The 19,085-nt window shown below is 36.2% G+C and overlaps 1 protein-coding gene across 1 annotated transcript; it reads left to right on the top strand.

Moving 5' to 3' along the window:
* Nucleotides 1–36: 36 nt before the first annotated feature.
* On the top strand, nt 37–18,516 carry ANGPT2 (angiopoietin 2; the record flags this gene model as incomplete). The annotated part of the gene is made up of 7 exons (XM_009865080.1): nt 37–155; nt 1,778–2,010; nt 4,354–4,481; nt 11,514–11,615; nt 12,127–12,293; nt 15,225–15,355; nt 17,796–18,516. Coding segments are annotated over 7 exons (1,041 nt in total), but the record flags the coding sequence as incomplete, so codon positions are not given.
* Between the last annotated feature and the right edge of the window lie 569 nt (nt 18,517–19,085).

Here is a 19,085-nt window from a genome sequence, read left to right as displayed (position 1 = left end):
TATATATTATATATTTTTATACATTTTATTTAGGTATTAAACCAGACAACCAGACTTGAACTTCAGCTTCTGGAACATTCTCTTTCCACGAACAAACTAGAAAGACAGATTTCAGATCAGACCAACGAAATAACTAAATTACAAGAAAAAAACAGGTAAGTTTGCCTATCAGCCCAATAAAATGCTATTACCTGAATAAACGCTGAATCTCTGAATAAAATGCTATTCCCTGAAGTGCCCTTCTAATTTGGTTTAAAAACAAGTGTACTCAAGTAAGGCCTTGTACAGAAGCTCCCCACACCCAGATACTCTCATTACAAAGGCCAGACATGATTTGAGGCTCAGAGAGTCCTGCAGGTTTATTCTTCTGTGTTCTGTTTATATATCATTCTTCACCATCCTCCTTTACATGAGGAACTTAGTACTGAGTATGGTGAAGTATTTCAGTTTTAACCAATTTATGTTCTTCTTTACACTTAATCAGATGAAGTTACCTGACTCAAATTAATCCAGTGCAACTACATCTCTAAAATTTTATTTCCATGTAATACACAGATATCGTAATATACAATTAGGCCACTGCCACAATTTTTTTCTGCTCTAGTGACAAAATTCACATGCTACTCATATTCAACATTCCTTACTAGTCAGTCTTTTGAAATTCAGACCAATATCCAACTATTACTCTTACTCATTTTTGTACTCAGCTGTTGTCCAAAGGCTCATACCTTTTTTCAGCTAGTTTTATTATCATATCACCAGGGCCTTATTTTACTTTTGGCAATAAATTGTTTACAGAGAAATCTAAAAGCAGCAATAACAGTAAGTTTTCTCCTTCAAAGCTGTGTTTTTCAATGAGAACCATATGTGCAAAGTGCTTTTTATTTTGAAAGAATTAGCTTAAAAAACCCAGGAGACATGTTTTGACATTTTTGTTCACTACTCAACTACATTTATATATGCTCCCTAAAGGGTTTATCTACCAGCTTAATAAAAACAAGCATCCTTATCAAATGGAAAGCAATGTAAATATTGAATTTTAAAATGTCACTTTTTTTTTGGTGTTGAATTCAGCAGACTTCAGACAACCCTTGTAAAACACACGTAAACACAAGCATTGTTTCTCACCTAACAGAAGACAATCTGACATCGAGCTAATCTGCCTGAAACACACTTATAAGGTTCAAGATATTTTCTTTTAATAACAGTAATGGATTTTAGGTGAACTTCTCCCTTCTGGCCATATATCTTTTAAGATCAGCTTTTTGCATCAGAACAATTACCAATCTAATAATATTCCAGCCAGTCACCTACTCACACCAGCTCTAGAACCGGAGATGGGTAACACAACTTTAAGTAACTGTTTCCAAAGTTCCCTGTCTTAATGCCATAACATTTATTTATGTTAAGTATGTATTTTGTTATAATTTGAAAAGTTCATAGATTCATCTTTAAATAAGTTTCATTTCTCAATAGGGCAAAACCATGAAATCTTTCACTATATCTTTCCTTTCACAACACTGAATTATCAAGCACCCAATTGTTATACTTTAAAAGCCTGTGATACAGGCTATAGTAGATAATCTTGCTTATTAATGTTTTAATGTATTAAAGCATACACATCAAACTAAACTCAGCTTTCATTTAGATTTCTACTGCATGCATCACACCAGAAAATGAAGTTGAGTGTTTATGATGAAAAACTGCAACAGGCTTGGGTTTTTTTACATCAGCTCAAAATTGTTTCCGGGAAGCCTAATCATAATCTTTTATTTAGTTTTCTAGAAAAAAGAGTTCTTGAGATGGAAGACAAGCACACACTTCAGCTGAAGTCAATAAAAGATGAAAAAGATCAGCTTCAAGTCCTAGTAGCCAGACAGAATTCTATTATAGAAGAACTAGAAAAACAGTTAGTTACAGCTACAGTAAACAACTCAGTTCTGCAAAAACAGCAACATGATCTGATGGAGACTGTTCATAACTTGCTTACTATGATATCTACACCAAACTGTAAGTAAAAGCAGACATGCTTATGTAATTTGAGTGACATTCTCTAAGTTGTATACATTGTTAGCTACAAAGTCTTACAACCAGTTTCACCACATTTCTGCTTCTCAAAAAGTGGCATTTTTTTTCCCCCCCTTAAAATCTGCATCAGAGTTAATTAACCTGGTTTTTTTCGGGGTGTGTGTGGGGAAACAACCACAACGTTTATGTGGTTTCTTTTCAACGTTTTCTTCATCTTCTGTGGTTTATGTCGGTTTGCCTGCCCACTTCTCCAGTGGTTCAACAAAATACAGAGATGCCAAGTATCATTCATCTCCCAGGGCATTCATTCATCACAGAACCACAGAATTATTCTTCTGGCAATGCACTCCCTTGACCATATATCTAGGTTAGGCTGTGTGATGTAGGCCTGTAGCTTTTCTTCCTAGCTCACACAAGCTGCTTCTGCCACCTCTCATTGCTCTATGCAAACAGGGTTGATCAAAGAAAGGACAAATTACGGTGCCTATTAAAGACAAAGGAATCAGCACTGGCCCAGTTTTTAGCACCTACGTAATGCCCCAAACAACAGAAGGAAAGCACCAGCTCAGGGCAGCAGTTACTTTGAAAGTCCTCCAGTCTTTCACTGAAGCTTCTCTATTCATACTAAAAATGCCTCAGCCTAGCAAATTTTATAGGCAATAATCTCACCCCTACATGCCTGACAGCCCTGCAACAAATCATAGCCACCAAGCAAAGCTTCCAAATTTATGCAGATTCACATGCTCCATAAAACCCCCCCACACAAACCATAAACTGAAAGTTATGGCTAAACAGGATTTAAACACAAATGAGCAAATTCCTTACCTTGAACTTCATGTCTGATATAGAACTTTGACAAATTAAGAAGGTATAGCTGTTCTATATAAAAGAGTAAAGAATCTGCCATGTTTGCCAGTAAAGTTCCCAGGGCTGGAAATACACAAGCACATAGAACCTCTAAAGAAAGGATTTAAAATTAAATACTAGAAAAATTTTAAAATACTCATTACAACTTAAAAGGCCATATAGGTAGACTAACTATATCACTGTAAGTTGGATCACAAAAAAGGAAAACGGTGTTTGGAAGTCCTTGCTTTCAGTACTGGGCTAAATAATACGATGTTGTAGGTTTTCCTGAGAAACATATATCCCATGTTTTTTATCTTAATAACTGACACTATCCCCTTAAATACCATTACCAAGGCTGTACATGTTCCTGCTGTTTTTCTATGCTAGTGCACAAATAAGTAAACAAGTCAAAGTCATGTTGGCTACAACACCGTTAAACCCAGAGTGGAAAAAATAGTGAATGTTTGCCAAAAGGACAAAATTAGCAGGGAAAGCTTCTAAGACACTATACAAACAATAGAGTGTGGAAAAGCAATTAAAACACTGAATGTGTTATTTTTATATTTAAGGCAAACCATGTAAACAGGTAAATAATGAATAAGCAAGCTAAAAAGAAGAAAATAAGCAACCGTAATATAAACATGTATTTATATGGCACCTAAAACTTTGTACTAACTGTCTGTGCTTGTTACATTAAATTAAAAGGGAAAATACACAGAACCAACCCCAAAAGGGTCAACTATGAAATATCAGTCAGGAGGCGAAATGCCAGGAAATTCCAACCTCCATAGTTAATAAAGAACTGAACAAAAAGATGAGCCTTAGATTGTTCTGTAAAGTAAGAAGTCTTAGACATATTAAAATGTATTTTTTACACAAATGAATTCCAGAAGGGATGTTTCCTTAGTGGGTTGGGCTGAGCTACCAAGCTTCAGCTTGGTACACACAAAGTTGTTTCTGCTTAGGGCAAAAAAACTAGCTAAAACTTTGTAGGAGTAGTTATTCCAGTCATTCGTATTTTAAAAGATTTCAAAAGTCTTACATTAGATTTCATAACATTAGAGTACTGGCCAAAGGTTATTATTAAGACAATAGTTAGTTAGTGCTAGTCAGATACGTTTCTAACAGTGGTTAATGGATGGAGAGGTTGTAATGCCATGTAGGAGTCCAGCAAAGGCAATGAATGGAAGCAGAAACCATTCAGCTGAATGAGATCCTATAGCCCAAGTTTTCTTATTCAACATATCAATAAGTGTTAGCATTTTCCAACCTATCAACACACTCACATCAGAGTAACGTTTCTAAATAATATAAAGTAACAACACACATAATTAATACCTTGATTTATCATTTCTTTCAGGACCAGGCATATCTTTGGAACTGCAAATTTTTAAGCTGAATATATCATCAATTGGTTCTTACTAACTTTTATTAATTTTCTCTTAATGCCTTCAATTGCTACTGTATTTTTAACAGCTAAGAACAACTTCATAGCTAAAGAGGAACAAATCAGCTTCAAAGACTGTGCTGAAGCTTTCAAATCTGGACTGACAACAAGTGGAATCTACACTTTAACAGTTCCAAACACTGTACAAGAAAAGAAGGTAGGATGGCTATAAAGTGCTACGTAGGCATGCTGTGTGTTAAAAAAATATTTGATCTGGTAAATACACTATTTTAAAGGGTAGTTAATAATGAAGTTTGTTACTCACCATGGGTTTTTATGAGCATTTCATCACTTACAAATATGAGTATCTCACAGGAAGAAGAAAGTCCTTCAGCTGAAAGCTTAGCTTAGTTCAGTTCAGCACGCCAGAACTTCATTCTTTGTTTCCACATTATTAACACAATTAAAGCAATATAGAACTGCAATTTATTTATAAAATCTCTAACTCGAACACAGTTGCTCTGCATAATCAGCAGTCTCCCGTCTCCTCTGAGCTCTTAGTTCCTTTGTATGCCCAAGTTCCTTCAAGTGGCAAAAGGAGGTAAAATCAGGGGCATGGAAGACTACTCATGGATATGTGCCCATGTAAGCAAGCGACTAGTTCTGGACTCACGTATGGGTTCCAGTTTTTCATTATGCAGAGTTTTAAGGACATTTGTGTAACAATTATGTTAGCAATTAGATCAGCACAACTGATACTGGGTAACAGATCCTGCTCTGATTTAAATAAAACATGACATTTTGCAGTGGTTTCACTAGATCAGTTTAAATCTCTCTATGGATGTTTTACCCCCTACGTGTTTAAGTGAAATGAACTTCAATGTCAATTTAAGTTAAAGTGATAAAACACCTGTAGTGAAAAGTCACTGAGCTAAAAATGGCACTCAGTGGATGAAACACTGGGTGCCCAACAGAGATGCTCCATCCACTGAAGTAAATACAATGATAAAGCTTCGGAAACAGTTGAAATAATCAAGAAAATCTGAAAGGGGGAAAAGTCAACCAAAAACTGCAGGGAGCATTCTGAAAAGGGGGGTTCAAATGATGAATGTTTGTTTCCAACTTTTCAGACACAGCAGGCTGAGGAGGCAAAGGGACATCTGAATATAAACAAAAATGCTTAATATATTTCTTAGACAAACACTAAATAATTTTCTAATGTTTTCATTTTATAATTTCACATTGTAGATATTACTTTACCAAAAAAAAACCAAAAAAACAAAAGAGTATTTTGTGGAATTCCTAAGGCTCTACTTTATTATATCCAAAATATTTGGGAAAAAAAGAATTAATGGAAAATGTACAAAAGTAGAGAAAAATGAGGGCACATGTTGAAAATCAATTGGTAAAACTTCGATGAGAAAGCATTTTTTCCCACATTTTGATAGCAAAGGTTTAGAAATTAAAGTCACCAGTGACTAGTTTTTGAAGTGCTAGAACTTCATCTAGCCCAAGCCAGACTTTCTGATCTTTACTCTCACAATGCTCTCAACTAAAGGAAGTAAGATATTTGTTAAGCTCTACAAAATACAATACATAAAGCCTGCATTTTTTTGCAGATATCATCTAGAGAAATTATAACTGCAGTGTGATTCTCCTGGGAAAAGAAAAAAAAAGAGGCTGGTTTTCTTTTGGAATAGTCTAGTCAATATTCAATATATCTACTTCACAAGAAAATTAGTTACATGAAGTGCAATAAAGTGTTTCATTACACATAAAGGAGAATGGTATTTAAATAGCATAGGTATCTATAATCACAATTTTAAACGCTAAAGGAGATGTAAGCTACTGCATCCCCAAAGTAATAGATTGCAGCAGTCTTTCTTAGACATCTCGGCAAGGGTTAAATACCTTGAATCTCCTAGTATTACTTGTCTCAAGCTTTTACCTTTGGTTTTAGTTTTACTGTCAAACATAATATACAGATTATGCATATTTTCTAAATGCAGATACAAATGCACGATATTTGTGTTATTTCTGTAATAAACTTTAACATTGCATTTTCAAAGCTGTAAATGTTTAGGAAATCTGAGAAGTCAGAATAATGCACATTTCAGCAACGCTAAAACCTACAAAAATATTCTATCCTTGAAACAATTGCAGATTTCCTAGACTATAAAATACTAAATGCTTTACATTTGAACATGGGGGCTTAAAACACTTAACAAAATTACCCATTTTGGTAACTGACTAGGTTAAAAAAAGTAGTTAAAATGTAATTTAATTAAATTAGCAATTAATCTAATAATACTAAAGAATTTCAATCTTATTCTGCCCACTTGGGATAGAATAAAAAAAAGAGACTTAAAAAGACAGTGAAGGTTTTACTTTCTTTATGACAGGAAAAGTAAGAGACCAAAATCTTTAACCTGCAGCAGATTTTTTTATACAAATAAAATGCATAAGAGGAGTTGTCAAGGGAAGTGAAGTTTTAGGGATAATCAACACGTTAAACCATTTTCAACTGTTTATGACGGGGATGGCCACTCAGATTAGGAAACAGAATGACCTTTTTTATTTGCCAAAAGTACTGCACTGCTGTTTATGTTTTCATCTTTTCCTCTTGTAACACCTTCTGACCTCCCACTAGGCTTATAAACAACTTCTGCGTAATCTGTAACTGATCCCACTTTACTAATTTGTCTCCCATCATAATCCACAACTAAAGAACTGCATACGAGAGCTGAGAGGAAAACAATTAATTCATTCCATTAATATTTTCAAGCTTTCAAGCTTTCCTGTTCTGCACCAGGACAAAAGCTAAGTCCTATTAAATGAGGAAAAACAGCAGAAGACTGCTGACACAAGGAAAAAAGGCAGAGGCAAACCCATGAGAAGTCAATCGCTTCATGTTTACACCAGTCACTTGAACCAATTAACCTCCTGGTCTTAACCAGGCAGAGTAGTTGAGTCTGGATGATCCTAATATGTTAGCTCAACCATTACCACAACTAGTATCAAAATATTACCGCAAATCTTAAAATAGTGGCTGAAGCGGTGGCTAAGCTCTTCCTCATTTCTACCCCTGCTGAGCTGAATTTTTGTCCCAACACCAACACAAATTCCAAGTCAAGGCTTTTTTAAACAAAACTTTCTTGCAGAAAGTGATTTGGGCAAATGTGAATTTACCAACAAAATGGCTATGCATAACTTCCCTAAACAATGATCATCCAGACAACTAGCTAGTCATTTCAGAGGGAGCCTAGGCCATGGACCTTATGTCTAAAATCACAGAATCACAGACTTGTTGAGGCTGGAAAAGACCTCCAAGATCATCAAGTCCAGCCTATGTCCCAACACCACCACATTGGCCAGACCAGGGCACTAAGTGCCACATCCAGCCTCTCCTTAAACACCTCCAGGGACGGTGACTCCACCACTTCCCTGGGCAGTGCATCCCAGTGCCTGAGCACCTTCTCCAGGAGGAAGTGCTGCCTGAGATCCAACCTAAACCTGCCCTGACGCAGTTTCAGGCCGTGCCCTCTCGTCCTGTCACTGGTTGCCCAGGAGAAGACCCCGACCCCCACCTGACTGCACCCTCCCTTCAGGCAGTTGTAGAGAGTGAGAAGGTCCCCCCTGAGTTTCCTCTTCTCCAGGCTGAACACCCCCAGCTCCCTCAGCCTCTCCTCACAGGACTTTCCCTCCAGTCCCTTCCCCAGCCTCCTTGCTCTCCTCTGGACCCACTCCAGCCCCTCAAGATCTTGCATATACACACATGCAAATTGCATATACACATATGCAAATATCTTGCATATACATATATGCAAATTTTGAATCCCAAGCATTAAAAAAGAACATATATGCAGCTTTTCCAATACAGGAGGTGGTCAGATGATGCATTTTTCTGTGAATTTTAGAAATCTCATCATCTGTCTTTTTCACTGATAACTGGTATTGGGTTAAATTAGATGTGTGTAGTTATTTTTCCAGAATAGGAAAACTAAGACTGCAGTTCTTATCTAGTCACATCTCTAAGAGTTAAAGATAACAGAATATAAAATCATGGAGCATCGTGACTCAAAAGTGTTCAGACAACAGACAAAAGTGATGCAAAGTGACACTGTGGCAACCGCATTGGCTTTGGTATAAAAGCTGTGGTGAACTTTCATCCTGGCAACTCAACCAGTGACTTACCATGCAGAAAATGGGGCTAAACACTTACACCCCAAATATCCTAATGTATAAGAAAAAAAGAAGAAAAATTACTTGCTCTGAAAGTCAATTTCCTAAACAGTGAAATCATCAGTGACTGCTCACAGCTTAAGCGCTTATCATTTTTGGGAAGGGGGACTACTTCTGGTTACACATACATCACAGCATTTTCAAAAATACTGCACTGATCTTTAGCTGAAGGTGAAAAATAGGAACAGCTGACCTGAGCTCTCACAGGGCTACAGCTGCTAGAACTGTAAGTACTGAAGCAGTTCACAAGATAAATCAAATATTCCCCCTGCCAATTTGTTGTAATCTGAGAGGCTAATCTCTTTATTCTTTTTGGCATCTGTTGGAAGACTGCTGCTGCCTGCCTAATCTTGGTATCTATTTTTACAAAATGTTACATTTCTTCCTTTTGAATATAAAACCTAGGCTAGGCCAAAAGGTCAGAAGAGTTCTGTTCTTATAATGACTGTTTAAGAAACCCTCATATGCATATAATATTGCTAGAAAATGAGGTGTTTTTTTTTTTTATAAAGAAGACATAGTCCAAATACATGCTTCTTCTCTCATCTTTCAGATAAATCATGAAGAAGCAAATTCTTGTTTTTATTTTAAGCTAAGCATATCCTTTCCTTAATTTTCATTTTACTGAACAGCCTATCACCAGCCTTAAAGTTACTTATGAATATACATAATTTGTTTGGGTTTTTTTTGGTAAAAATTAAAAAAAAAATTTTAAAAAATTACTTTTATTTCTGTAATCTTTACTGCCATTTTTCTTCATTGTTTCCCCCCAAATTAAAAATCAAGTGTGTATGTAAATTTGAAGTTCCTCGTTTTACAGTATTTTCACCTTGTTTAGTCAGATAATCAATTTCCAGGGAAATAATCTGGAAAGCAAAGGAAATAATCTGGAAAGAAATTGATTTAATGAGCAAAGCCGCATGTGTGAGAGCTTGAAAGACAGGGTTCTGGTTTGCCAGTAAAGCCTGAAAGCAGAACATTTCACTGTGTAATGCTTACTAAATAGGTGATGAAAAGAATTTTCACTTTTTAGCTAGCTCAAGGGAGCAAGCATGCAACCATGAAGTACAGCAGTTTGAAACCATACAGTGAAAACTCAAAATGCAACAATCCTCTCATCTTTTAAAAGAGTTACATCATCTCTTTCTAATGTCACAGTAACCAGTACATTCCTTTTGCCTGGGCCACACTTTTCAGCCAAGGAAGGAAAATATTTCTCCTTCCAAGGCCATAAAACTGGTGTGTTTTAGAAGCCCTTATGGAGGACTGACATGAAATGTTTTGGTGTGGAAAAATTATACTCCCAAATTAACAGATAGTTTAGAAAACTGTTACTGAAAAGAAAATTCTACGTGAGATTTTTGTGGACTTCTCTTCTTAAATTTCTGATTATATGTTTAAGTTCCTACTAAATTAGTTCTCCATTTGGGAACATATTTGCAGTGCCCCAGCATTTATCGCAAAGAATGTAGTGTCTATAGAAGCTAGTTGTCTTACCATTCATGTACCAAATGGATACTGGTTGTAACAGCAATATTTTATGTAAGACATTCATAGTCATTCACTGCTTGAGAACATTCAAAACCAACAATTAAGACCTACAATAGCAACGTCAGACTGGACCAGTGGCCAGTGAAAATTAATACGCAGCCTCCCTCTGTAAGTAGCTAAGAACTACATGTTGCAGAGAGGGGTGAAAGTCCTATTCTCAGTCTGCCTGCTTATACTGTCCTTTCCATGGGGTGAGGCTTCAGAGTCAACAACTTTCTCTACAACCAGTTATGTCTGAGCACTGTTAAATGAGCATTTTAACTTGTAGTGATCTGCATCTGCTTTAGACCCTCTCTAGTATCCCTCTTCATAGCCTATATATTTCATATATGCATTACACATCATGTAAGTTAGCTTTCTAAAACAGATTGATCATCTCTTACAATGCTTTATCTTCAGCCTTTCCTTTGCAACATAATTTTTATTTTTACTAAATTTAATTTATATCCTAATACCAAATCTTTACCAGTCACTAAATACAGAGGTCAGTAAAAACAAACAAAAAACAGATTTTGAGGTGCAAGGAATTACATACAACAGTACAAATTAAAGTTGCTGCTTCCAATTAAATTCCATTCACATTACATACTTGAACAAGCAATCCCAAATTCAACTCTTTTCCTTATTTCTTTTACCCTTCCCAAAAATCTCCAGTTGAACATGTCACAATTACCTGATGTTGAACTAAAAGACTGGATACAACATTAAAATACAGTATCTGCTTTGGATTTGCAATGTGTTACAGTCTATTGAAACACTAATATGTTTAATATTTGCAGCTCTAAACACTTTCTTTTCCTTCAGAAATCTGATGCCTTTGAACAGTGTAGATGCCATGGCTTGCACTGTAAACACGATTTTTATATATATATGTGTGTGTATGTATAACATATGTACAATATACATACACAGAAAGACATGCACACCCTAAAAGAGCCAACTACATTGAAAACTTAATAAGGAGCACACCTTACTTCTTAAGATGACGCACAAAACAGTGCCAGGACAGAAGGAAACTGGCTTCTCTGATGTCATACTTTTCAATAAATTTCCAGGATGTCTAACAAACACTTTAAAGAACCCAAATCTGCTAACACTGATAAGAGTCTCTCATAGAAGATGATGAAAAAGACGTACAGCTTCGATGTCATTCAGTCATGATCTGGGGCATTTATAGGCACGTTGTGACAAGCGGCAGCAATAATAAGTTGAGTAAAAAGGAAGACCACTGACAGATTTTTCTAAACAAAGGAAACATGCAAATTCATCACGAGACACTCAAGTCTACGCTTTTTGTTTGTCGTTGTTTTTTTTTTAAATTAATCGGTACAGGTGAAATATCCTTTAAATACACTTTAAAACATGCTACTTTATAGAATCATGCAAAGTACATGCTTTGTGTTGTTGTTTTCCCACAACTGCATGCACTTAACGCGGTTACACGCTACTCTGGTAGGCCTACTGTGACATGGAAACTGGTGGAGGAGGTTGGACAGTTATTCAGAGACGTGAAGATGGCAGCGTGGACTTTCACCGGACATGGAAAGAGTACAAGATGGTAAGCAATGTTTTCTGAAGCCTTAATATTAGTTATTATTATCTGAAATCCAATATTGTAAAGTTACATTAATAGCGTCCTTAGAATGTAAGCAGGTTTTAAAAGTTGCCTTTGCCCTTAGATGTTCATTTAGAAAATGTCAGAGGACTATGAGTTGTTTGCCTGAGGCAGACTTGCAAGCGTGATGTTTGTTTTTAAAGAGAAACCTCACTTCTCTTTAATCAACTATTCCATGATATGCCCACATTTTTTGAGTTATTTATATTTGTGTTTCCAGTGGCAACAGTAGAAACTGCTCCAGATCTACTAAGTAATATTGATTCACTTTTTCAGATTCCTGAGATTGTCTTTGCTGAAATTAACTTTTTGAGATATGACAGATCTATAACCCTCACAGACAGTAAAATTCTTAGTTGACAGACTGAAAACTATTAAACTCAAAAACTGATAAAGTGATCATTTTCATCTGAAAGAAAAACAAAGCTATTAAAATATACAACTTGAATTACAGGGATTTGGTGATCCTGCTGGGGAGTACTGGCTGGGAAATGAGTTCGTATCTCAACTGACTAATCAGAAGCGTTACGTTCTTAAAATACACCTGAAAGATTGGGAAGGAAATGAGGCATATTCATTGTATGACCACTTCTCCCTAGCAAGTGAAGAACAAAAATACAGGTAAGCAGACAAATGAGATCTGAATAAAAAAAAGATCTGATAATAATCATTCTAGACTGTGTAGATGCATGACATTATTGCATACAAATCATGATGTTTTTTCAGTTCACTCAGAAAATAGTGTTTGCTCCATTTCTCAACTATTGCCCAAACCAATCTTCTTCTTTTTTTCCCCCAATGGTGAGAATGTGTATTTTACTAGTGCACAGTGGGTGAATATAACACATAAGATGCACAGAGATGAAGAGGTAGTGGTACAGTATAAGATAGGATACCTGTGCCAACATAGCAGATGGCAGTGCCCAGTCCTCAGGGCAACAGAAACCTGCCCGCAGTTGCTGTCAAATCCCAATTCCCTGCAATAAATACACTTCTGGAAGGCAGATGACTGATATGAATAATAAAGCGAGGAGATTTTCCACTTGTGCTGACAAGTAGTAGGACTTGTTCTGTTGTCATGAAGAGCACACTAAGGTAATGCTACCTTCTCCTTTTGTGATCCACTGGCTTGGATTTTCAGTGAATAACTCTCCTACCTGTGAAAATTAAGCTAACAGTGTATGTCCAGTCTCACCCTGAACAAACTTGCCAATTTAAACACCAGGGTTTAACAGATCTATTATTTATGCTCCCATCATTCTGTAAAATTTAAAGCTTCACGATTTCTTCTTACATATTTGGTTACAATACAAAATAATATGCATTTAAAATAAATACTCCATATATATATAAAAATAAATATGATCATAGTATTATGTATTTTAAATAGTATCTTAGTATTATACATTTTGAAATAGTATCAGCCACAGCTGAAATATGTGGGCAGTTCATACTTCATTCTCCAGGTTCTCTGTAAATGTAGCTGTTACTCAGATTGGTTATAGAAGAAACTAGAAACTCTACAGTATAACATGCTTTCCTACTACATAGTGCAAGAAACGTTTCTTTATAAGAATCTTGCAGATTCATAGAGCTCTATGTGACTGGACAGAAAAATTGCCTAAGTTTAGATGAACTTATCCTACGTTTCTAGCAACTATTTATTGTAAAGAAAATCAATTTGACGCTTCAGGGGCCTGATGCTCTTATTTCAACTCAAGTCTTATATGTAAGATCGCTTATATGTAAAGCGATCAGAAACTATCAGGATCTCCCTCTACCCCACCAAGCATTAGGTCTTAATGCCTTATTAGTATACAGTTGTCTCAACTCCAAAGCAAATATTTTTTCATCTGGAAACAGTCAGAATCTACAGCAGAGATTTTTTTTAAGTCATGCTTTAAAATACTTATAAAGGCAACCTTTGCAAAATGGGTTATTACTCTTATCCATTTACAATATTAAAAACCAATTACTGAAAACTAAAATGGTTGTCTGTAAATAGATACTTTGTTTCGATGTGCAACCAAACATGGAATGCATGCAGTGATTTAAAGGAGACTTTTAACATTATGGAAAAAAAAGTAACACAAGAAAGTATTAATTTAAGAGCATCTTGCATTACGTTAAAAGCCTTAATACATTCTGAGGACTGGAAAGATCATGAGTCAGGCCATAAAAGTGAAATTTCATATATTCATAGAAAATTGAGATCAGAATGCACTTTGTTTGAGTCACACTTCCTGATCTCAAAGCTATGCAATCAGACCAGCTTGCTCAAGACTTTATCTGGTAGGGTACTGAAGGTTCACAACCTGTTCCACTGCTTGTCTCTCCTCGTGGCAAAAAAGGTTTTCCTGATACTCAGTAGAACCTTTCATTTCAATTTACAACCACTGCCTCTTACACTAAGCTGTGTTTTAAAAAGTTGAATAATAATAAATGAATAACAGTCTGCTTACATTAGACTTCAAAAGATATTTGAAAATCAAGCCTAGGCTCATACATTACTCTTGGAATCTTTAATACCATTGGCTTACAGAATTTTGAACTCACCTTAAGAAAAGAACTGAATATTTTAATATTTTAATATTTGAAAGAGATTTTTATGATCTTTTGAATTCTTGGTATTTTCAAATAGGGAACATAAAATGGGTTAAAAAAAATTGTTTAACTACCAAAGACAATTTCTACCACAACCAGAGAATTACACCCAAAATGAAGTCTGATCTGAGCACAAGTTAATCGACAGAGTCAGATCTCTCCCTTAAACAAATAGAATACCTCTGAGAAGGATGAGCTATTTGATACAGAAATGCAGTCACCAAAGAGATGCTGTGGGAGCAGAGCATTCAAGTGTAAGCACCTCCCCAGTTTGATGCCCTGTATCTCTCCCCATTGAGACTGCATCTGCACCTGTGTAAGCAGATCCAAACAGTAGCAGCCTCACAGAAAGCTTACCTTGCCAGGGAATTGAAACAAACTTCAATACTTGTGGTGACTTAATGCTAATAAACCTATGTGAAAAGGAAGAGTAATTGGGGAAGTGGAAAGGGAACTACTGAGAAACTGCTAAAATATCAGTTACTAATTGGTAATCAGTAGCCTAGGTAATGCAATTATCTCTCATAGATGCAAAGTTGTAATGATACATTGCCATGTTTTATTAACAGCAAAACAGAAATCAAAAAAAGTTTTGCTTTTTGACCTTCATGAAAAAATAATTGCATACACTGTATGTACAATACTAAGAAATGCATGATCTATATGAAAAATACCAGGAGTTATCATCTACCTGCCCTCATTTTCTTCTAATAGTACATAAACAAAACAGTCATCTCTATGGATGCGGAGGCTGTTCGTTAGAATATTGTGCTGACCACTTCCGCTCATATGAAAACATTATGCTGCAAAACAGCTTACAACAGTACATTGGCCAGAGGAGAACTCAACTATCTGAAGAGGGTATTTATTGCAAACTATTCCATCCTTATTTTGCAGTTACCATTAACTTCCATGTAATAATTGTTTTTCCATTCCTCACTTCTACAGGATCTACCTTAAAGGACTTACTGGGACAGCAGGCAAAATAAGTAGTATAAGCCAACCAGGAAATGATTTTAGCACAAAGGATGCAGACAATGACAAATGTATTTGCAAATGTTCACAAATGCTAACAGGAGGTAGGAATGTTTTTTTGTTTCTCAGTCTTCCTATTTTTATTGGCACTGAAATTGTCTACGAGATAAATAGTGATAATTTTGACTTAGTAAATTTTGACTATTGCAGAAGTCCAAAACTTACAGATAGTACTGTGACTCCAAATGAAGTACTTCATGATTTGCCAAAGGTTAGTTGAAGTAAAACAAGAGAAGTTAAAACTAGAGGGAAAAAAAGTCTCTAAAGCTGGGGTACAAGAAAGTCTGCAATTGTGGAACTAATCAGAAAGACTGCAGATTCTTCTAAGGAATGAGATAATGTTCAGAGATCTAAATGCTTAACTCCCCCTAAAATAACTGATTTAGAGATTCAGTTTGTCAGTGCAATGGCTCATTATTCTTTAGGCACAAACTCCTTCCCTAACCATTCAGGGGAGAAGAAAACCCCCCAGAGCTGCTGTATACTGTACATGCCACAGAAGGGCATTTCCTCATAGGAAAATTCAAGAAACCTGGGATAGATGATTGGACTGTGAGGTGGAGTGTTAATTGGCTCAACAATACAGTTCAGCAGCACAGAGTCAAGCTGGAGGTCTGTGACTGGCGATGTTCCCCAGGGATCAGTGCTGGGTCGTTTTGTTCAATATCTTCATCAACAACCTGGACGAGGGAATAGAATATACCCTCAGCAAGTTTGCTGGTGATACAAAACTGGGAGGGGTGGCTGACACACATGAAGGCTGTGCTGCCATCCAATGAGGTCTGGACAGGCTGAAGAGCTGGGCAAAGGGGAACCTCATGAAGTTCAGTAAGGACAAGTGTGGAGTCCTGCATCTGGGGAGGAATAACACCAGGCACCAGTAGAGATTAGGGCAAGTCCTGCTGGAAAGCAGCCCCATGGAGAAAGACCTTGGAGTCCTAGTGGACAGTAAGATGTCCATGGGACAGCAATGTGATCTTGTGGCCAAGAGGGCTACTGGGATCCTGGGGTGCATTGAGAAGAGTGTGTCCAGCAGGTCTAGGGAGGTTCTCCTCCCCCTCTATTCTGCCCTCGTGAGACCTCACCTGGAATACTGTGTCCAGTTTTGGGCTTCCCAATTGAAGAGAGACAGAGACCTACTGGAGAGAGTCCAATGGAGAGCTACAAGGATGATTAAGGGACTTGAACATCTCTCCTGTGAAGAGAGACTGAGAGAACTGGGGCTGTTTAGCCCTGAAGAGAGAAGGCTGAGAGGGGATCTTATTAATGTATAGAAATGTCTGATGAGTGGTTGTCAAGAAGAAGGTGCCAGTCTCTTCACAGTGGTGCCCAGTAAAAGGACAAGGAACATAGGAAGTGCCACCTCAACACGAGGAGAAATTTCTTTACTGTGAGGGTGATGTAGCACTGGCACAGGCTGCCCAGAGAGGTTGTGGAGTCTCCATCTCTGGAGACTTTCAAAACCTGCCTGCATGTGTTCCTGTGTGGCCTGTCCCAGAGGATCCTGCTTTGGCGGGGATTTGGACTAGTTGATCTCTAGAGGTCCCTTCCAATCTCTAACATTCTATGATTCTAAGTATGTAATTCCATATTTCAATATAATTATGAAATGGAAAAAAAAATAGCACATATGATAGCTACATTTTTTTAATGAACATCCACTAGTTACTGGAGTTTTAGGTGGTATTTTTATGTTGAACGGCACAAGCCATTGTCAATGTAGAATTCCACATTTTGAAATGTAAACAATTGCTTAGTCAATTTGACTTCTCTTCCTGTTATCTCCTAAGCAACGGTTCTTTTTCAGCACAAGTTACAAAAGACAGCTTCAGTTTATTCAAAAGGATAATTGGATTACTGCCCTGCAAAACAGAACACACACACATTATCACCAGCATAACAGAAGTATAAAAATATTATCTTATTAATAAAAATAAATTTTCCTTATGACCCATTAACAGGTCAAGACCATAAGAACAGGACATAAGTTTGGGCTGCCTTTTTCTCCTTTTCCTTCTTACCAAGTGTCAGCACAGAGGTTTTGAAGTGATCTGCACAGAGAACTGAAACAGATAACTGAATTAATCCTCTAAAATGAAGAAAGGAGTTCAAATCTGTGAAGAACAGGAATTTACTAAAGAGCAGATAAAACCCAAAGACAACTCAATATCATTATAGTTCAAGTCAAGTTCTGCCCTCAGACTGTCAACAATAATGTTTGATATCAATAATAAATTAAGCATTATTGAACATCTTCCTTATTATATTAGCTTGAAGTATTACATAAGCTTCAAGAATATGTAGTTTATACACAAATACATTTATTTTCTGAGTTTGAGGCAAGTATTTCATACTGACATTTACAAATCCTAAGAATGAAAACTGGATTTAGCTTTCTTTCTCATTTCAGGACAACAAAGTGTCCTCATATACTATTTTGAAAATTACCTCTGCTGATTTTTTTCTTTGTTTCCTGTCTTGCAGGATGGTGGTTTGATGCATGTGGTCCTTCTAACCTCAATGGAATGTATTATCCATTACGACAGAACAACAACAAGTTCAATGGTATCAAGTGGTACTACTGGAAAGGCTCGGGATACTCACTCAAAGCCACGACTATGATGATTCGACCAGCAGATTTCTAAATGCTTCTGCATTATGTGAATTATGTATTATACAGTCTTCAAAGACTTCATTTGCCGAGCATATAATAAACACACATCTGCAACTTGTCTCGTTTTCAAGCCCAGAAAACACGCGCTGAAGGGATTGGTTCAGTACAATTCCTGAATTGCAATAGCCTTGACCAGCTAAAGCCCACGTTATTCAACCAGACACAAAGTCTAAAGCGTTGACCTGATAACACAGTGATTTGGCCAAACGACTGAATAAAAAGAACATCGAAGAAACTGTCAGACAACTTAAGGATTGTGTTTTAGTGATCATTTCTTTTATGTATGTGTTAGTAAATAACTGGAACTGTGAAAAATATCTAAAATAGTTTTAGAAATATGCATTTTGCCTCATCACTGAACTTTAAATATTACTCTAATATAAAACACTTAACTAGATCTAGAACTATTTATCTCTGTGTCATGTTTGCCTTTTATGTACATAAAAAAAATACTGTCATGTAATTAGCTCAATACTGCGGTTAAATAATACATTCTTTCCCCCCATAGTCTCCTAAACAACTTCTTATACTTATTCAGGAATTTTTGCCAATAGTCTGTATTATTGTATTTAACAGAGGACGAATAGCATATAAGTACTTGGCATTTATTCTTGGGGCATAGTGTGTACAAACCTCACAATTTCTTTCATTTAGTACTTATTACAGTCACTATCTTTAAGTTACAAAAATCCCTGCAAATTACAATATAGTATGTATTTCTTTATATTTTTATGAAGAGTGCACTTTTTTTTTCTTTCCTTGTCATTTACCTGTAAAATAACTGATCAGTATTATATAAACTGAGACAACGGCATTAACACCAGATGTCTGTTTGTCTATGACAATCAGTTATCACCTGGTGATATCACATATATATGTTTTGTAAAAATAACCTAACTGAAAAACATATGCATGTGCTTTGATACAATTAAATTTTTGCTCATGACTTAAAATACAAATTACTACATTTTAAAAACAGGAAAAACAAATTCTGAAAGTTATCTAAGGTCATACTGTTGGTTTTTTTTCAGTAAGATTAAGACTTCTCCCTAGAAATTCTCCATAGGTAGGCCCTCGGTGTATGCCAAAATGTGAATAAA

The sequence above is a fragment of the Apaloderma vittatum genome, unplaced genomic scaffold (genome assembly GCF_000703405.1).
Source record: "Apaloderma vittatum isolate BGI_N311 unplaced genomic scaffold, ASM70340v1 scaffold23752, whole genome shotgun sequence".
Lineage (NCBI taxonomy): Eukaryota > Metazoa > Chordata > Aves > Trogoniformes > Trogonidae > Apaloderma > Apaloderma vittatum.
The sequence above is the reverse complement of the archived record's forward strand: the minus strand, read 5'-3'. Positions and strand labels throughout refer to the sequence as shown.